At 35.8% G+C, this 5,128-nt stretch overlaps 1 protein-coding gene across 8 annotated transcripts in view; it reads left to right on the plus strand.

Annotated features, from left to right (window-relative positions):
* The window catches only part of ZNF207 (zinc finger protein 207), a 19,641-nt gene that overhangs the window by 6,497 nt on the left and 8,016 nt on the right, over nt 1–5,128 (plus strand). For 3 of the 8 annotated variants that reach the window (XM_012648330.1, XM_012648328.1, XM_012648334.1), the window contains exons 3-7: nt 812–950; nt 2,630–2,800; nt 2,915–2,990; nt 3,489–3,536; nt 4,574–4,644. In XM_012648330.1, the coding sequence (XP_012503784.1) occupies nt 812–950; nt 2,630–2,800; nt 2,915–2,990; nt 3,489–3,536; nt 4,574–4,644 (505 nt within the window). The remainder of the gene's footprint in view (nt 1–811; nt 951–2,629; nt 2,801–2,914; nt 2,991–3,488; nt 3,537–4,573; nt 4,645–5,128) is intronic. The other 5 variants (XM_012648331.1, XM_012648335.1, XM_012648332.1 and 2 more) reach the window with 3 other exon arrangements.

Genomic DNA, 5,128 nt, shown 5'->3' on the forward strand with positions numbered 1-5,128 from the left:
GGGACCTGAGAATTTGCATTTCTAATAAGCTTACAGATGATGGTGATAGTCTAGACAAAATACTTTGACAACCACTGGCCTAAGTTAGTGGCTTTTCCTGAAGAAACCACGACTGGCAAAGATACTACCATATTGGCCAGAGGTATCCAGGTTTGAGGATTAGAAAGTTTGATCTAGCAAAACCATACAGAAAGAAAAGTCCTAAATTCCTGGTATATTATAATAAACGTCTTAAAGTGTCTCAAATATCTCATTAGTTATGGGTGATGCTAATTGTGAATGTAACTTTTCTAGTTTGTAACAGCAGGTATGTCTCAAGGTCCGTTCTTAGAAAATTTACTATATTCTGATTCTTAATGTAAGACTGTTTCATAATCTTAATGCAGACTTGAAACATCTCTAGTTTGGATAGAACTACTAGTTATTGCTAATAATTCAAGCGCTGGAGATTATATGGTAAATTTGAAAGAATACATATTGATCCCTTACTATGTGTTGGACATCCTGCCATGTGCTTTTATAGTAACAATTTTATTTAATTCTAAAAACTGTAGATGTTCTCTAGTATGTAGGTGAAGTGAAGAGAGAGTAAAGTGTAGAGAGGTCCAATGACTTGCTCAGTGTCACAAAGCTAGTAAATGGCAAAACTGGGAAGTAAATTCAAACAGTCCCACTATAGAACCATTTATTCTTTACCATTATACTAACTGGTTTTTGAGTAATTTGAAATTGTTCTTACAAAGACTTTTATGAGACATTTTTGTCTGTCTTATCTAATGGAAGTTGGGTTTTTTTTGGGGGGGTGGGTTAGGTGCATAAAGAGACAATAGATGCTGTACCAAATGCAATACCTGGGAGAACAGATATAGAGTTGGAAATATATGGTATGGAAGGTATTCCAGAAAAAGACATGGATGAAAGACGACGACTTCTTGAACAGAAAACACAAGGTAAATATTAAGATATATTTTTTCAGACTCACTTTAATGAGAGTTACTATTTTCAAGTATACATTTAATGGTGGATGATAAAGTTTTTCAAAAGTCTCAATTTTTTATTTTTATTTTTTAAGAGACAGGGTCTCTGTCACTCAAGTTGGAGTGCAGTGGCCAGATCAGAGGTTACTGTAACCTCGAATTCCTGGGCTTGAGTGAACCTCATCCTCAGGATCCTGAGTAGCTAAGGCTACAGGCACATACCACCACACCTGCCTAATTTATGTTATGAAAAAATTTTTTTGTAGAGATGGGGTGTCACTTTGTTGCCCAGGCTGGTCTTGAACACCTTGCCTCAGAGTAATCCTCCTGCCTCAGCATCGAAAAATGTTGGCTTTGCAGGTGTGAGCCACTGCCTGGCCCAGAATTCTCAATTTGAGTTCTGTTTTTTTTCTTTGTTTTATATTTGAAGTTATATACTTGGTTTGTGTATATGCAATACCATTTGGATCTTTCCAAACATTTTATATTTTTATTCATAATTGAATCCAAGTGGATTTAGCAAGTGTTGAGGCCTATGAAAGTGAAAGTATAGCTTCTTTTGTGTAACCACTAATTATAGTTTTTTTGTTTTGTTTTTTAGTGCTATTGTTTGGCTTGGAATTTAATGCTATTATATAATATCCAGATGGTAGAAGCTGTCGTAAATCACCTATAAAATTTTTTTTGTGTTGAAAAGCTTTATGGAAGTCAGACTTCTTTGTCATAGTTTACCTTTTGGGGTGTAATTGAAAGGATTTTACAATTAAAAAAAAAACTGACTTAGGATAATCATTTTACCTTTTTTTTTTTTTTTTTGAGACAGAGTCTCACTCTGTTGCCCGGGCTAGAGTGCCGTGGCGTCAGCCTAGCTCACAGCAACCTCAAACTCCTGGGCTCAAGCAATCCTACTGCCTCAGCCTCCCAAGTAGCTGGGACTACAGGCACGTCCCACCATGCCTGGCTAATTTTTTCTATATATATTTTTAGCTGTCCAATTAATTTCTTTCTATTTTTGGTAGAGATGGAGTCTCGCTCTTCAGGCTGGTCTCGAACTCCTGAGCTCAAACAATCCACCCACCTCGGCCTCCCAGAGTGCTAGGATTACAGGCATGAGCCAGTGCGCCCAGCCTCATTTTACCTTTTAAGGGAGAAGCAAAGGATATGAACTCTTGCTTAATATAAAGTGGAAACATTTGAAGAGTAGAGAACAGTATTAATTGAATTTTTGGAAGAAAAATCTCAATGAACTAACTGCACTGTGCGTGTGTTGTTTTTGTTTTGCTTTTGAGACAGTCTTGCTCTGTCTTTTGGGCTAGAGTGCAGTGGCATCATCATACCTCACTGAAACCTCAAACTCCTGGGCTTGAGCAATTCTCCTGCCTCAGCCTCTCCCAAATAGCTGGGACTACAAGCATGTACCACCATGCCTGGCTGATTTTTCTACTTGTAGAGACGGTGGTCTCACTATCGCTGTTGCTCAGGCTGATCTGGAGCGATCCTCTCACCTTGGCTTCCTTCCCAAAGTGCTAGGATTACAGATGTGAGCCACCACTCCTGGCCCTGAAATATATGTATTTTTAATGTTCGTGTCCTAAAATGTTTTAGTTTTTCTTTCTTTCTTTATGGAAAAAATTAATTAAGACTTTGTTTAGCAGAAAGTCAAAAAAAGAAGCAGCAAGATGATTCTGACGAATATGATGATGATGACTCTGCAGCCTCAACTTCATTTCAGCCACAGCCTGTTCAACCTCAACAAGGTTATATCCCTCCAATGGCACAGCCAGGACTGCCCCCAGTTCCAGGAGCACCAGGAATGCCTCCAGGTAGCACATAAGGTTTCTTAAAATTCTTAGGACTTTATTGATACTATATTGAAGTAGTACTTTCTTCCCCTCTTTAATATCGTGGTTTTTTTATGTTGAAATTCTTACTTGTAGGCATACCTCCACTAATGCCAGGTGTTCCTCCTCTGATGCCGGGAATGCCACCAGTTATGCCAGGCATGCCACCTGGGTGAGAAAACTCCTAATTGCCTTGTGGGCTTGTGCCTAGTAATGATTCTTTTCACTTTGGGTGTTATGTGAGTTAAATGTTACTTTGTATTTTTTGCTTGTAGAAGGTATGGGCTCTATAAATCTTAAACTTGTCTAATAAAGGGGTCAATCAATAAATCTAAGGAATATAAATTTGCCTCTGAAGAGAGTAGACTTTTGGGTTTTAGGATATATGTAGGCAGCCATCTGCTTCAATTGCATTTGCTGTGATTAAAGTAGTTGGTTGTAGATTTGAGTTTCTGAGATTCCGAACTATCCGTGACACTTTGTAGTTGTGACAAGAAGCAAACTCTGTAAATGATATATTTGTCAAAGCATCAAAACTAAAATGAATATGAGGTGCTCGTGCCCATCACTTTTACTTAAATATTGTTGGATGTGAGAGGTATACAATACACTTTCCCACTGTATTTTGAAAATCACAGTTAGATTTTGATTTTGTCATACATTTTCACAGATTGCATCATCAGAGAAAATACACCCAGTCATTTTGCGGTGAAAACATGTAAGCATCTCATTCATAATGTAATTCAGGAGGTATAATCATAATGTCATTTTTTTGTGTGTGTTTAATGGTATATCTAGTCAGTTGACTTCAGAAATTTTCTAACCTTCCTCACTAAAACGTCTAAAATTTGCAAGCTGAATGACACAGATCTCTTAAAGGAGGGAAATAAAACATCTGTGAGGAAATAGTAATAGACCCATATAAAGTATATTCTAAATGTGCAGCTCTTTTCCCCAAACTATTAAAAGTAATGGGATCTGGTAATAAATGTTAGTATTTGAGAAAGAGTATATATTTTTCTGCCAGATTACATGCTTTGTCATTATAGGGTGTAATCGAATTTTCTAATGAACTCTATATAGGGAAGTTAATCAGATGAAAGGTCTAAGTCAAGAGTTGACAAACTTATTTTTAAGTGATTTGGACACTGATATTTGAAGGTGAGCTCTTAGGGGAAGGAAAATAATTCTGTGTTAGCGTTTTAAGTCATGGTTTAGTGTTAGGTAGCTATTATAACTAGAAATTATTCAATCTGAGTTTACTTGACTGTCTTTAATTTTGGTTGTAGTTTTTCCTTGTTCTTCAAAAAAAATCTTATTCCACAGAGTACATTCAATATTTTCCTTTTGAAAAATCTGACAACTCTAAATAGAGATTTCTTTTTTATATTCTGTGTGGATATTTTCCAAGTTGAAAAAAGGCGACTTTGCTTTCTTGTACATGTTAAGGAGGGTATATTTTTTCTCAGTGACTTTAAATGTTTTGTCAACAATGACAAATTTTTAAAAAAATTTTCACTTTTTAATTTTTTCTTTGCCTTTACTGATGAACCCCAAGAGTTTGCTGGGGTTTAGAGGATTTATTTTGATAGGATTATTACAGTGTGTTATGTGTTCTTTCAGCTTGATTGGTTTCAATATTAGAGGTCAAATTCAAGTCTTTTATCTAGTGTTGCTTCAGGCTTTAGCCAAAATATTTTCTGATGGTTTATACTGTTAATTAACTTCAGTTTCTTGAACTTTGCTTTCTAATAGAATGATGCCAATGGGTGGAATGATGCCACCTGGACCAGGAATACCACCTCTGATGCCTGGTATGCCACCAGGTATGACATGTTAGAATTTCCTTTTTAATATGACTGGCGGGCTTTATTCTTAAGATTTTTAGACAATAGATTTGTGGACATTGGTACAATATAATTTTTAAATTTCCATAGGTTGTAAGTTTCTTCTAAAATTAATGTGAGAAGTGTTATGGTGGACCTTTTTTTGAGGTTCTAAATAGGAAAAATAATAGGCTTCAGAGTAGCCAAAATGAGTAACAGAGCCTACGCACTGAAGCCCATATACTTAATAGTGCTTGTGTTTGTTAGGAATATTTTAAACAAGTAATATAGAATATTTTAGCAAATAGAAAAACCTAATAAGCTGTGCATTTTGTTATCTGACTCAATGGAAACAAAAGCAGTAGATTCAATGGCTCAATGATACCAAAAACCTTGCTGTTTTGACTTTTTACTTTGCTAACCTTAGATTTTCTAAGCTAAGATTATCTGTATATAGAATAATAATTGATGACCATTTGATAAT

Source organism: Propithecus coquereli, unplaced genomic scaffold (assembly GCF_000956105.1).
Source record: "Propithecus coquereli isolate 6110/MARCELLA unplaced genomic scaffold, Pcoq_1.0 Scaffold281, whole genome shotgun sequence".
NCBI lineage: Eukaryota > Metazoa > Chordata > Mammalia > Primates > Indriidae > Propithecus > Propithecus coquereli.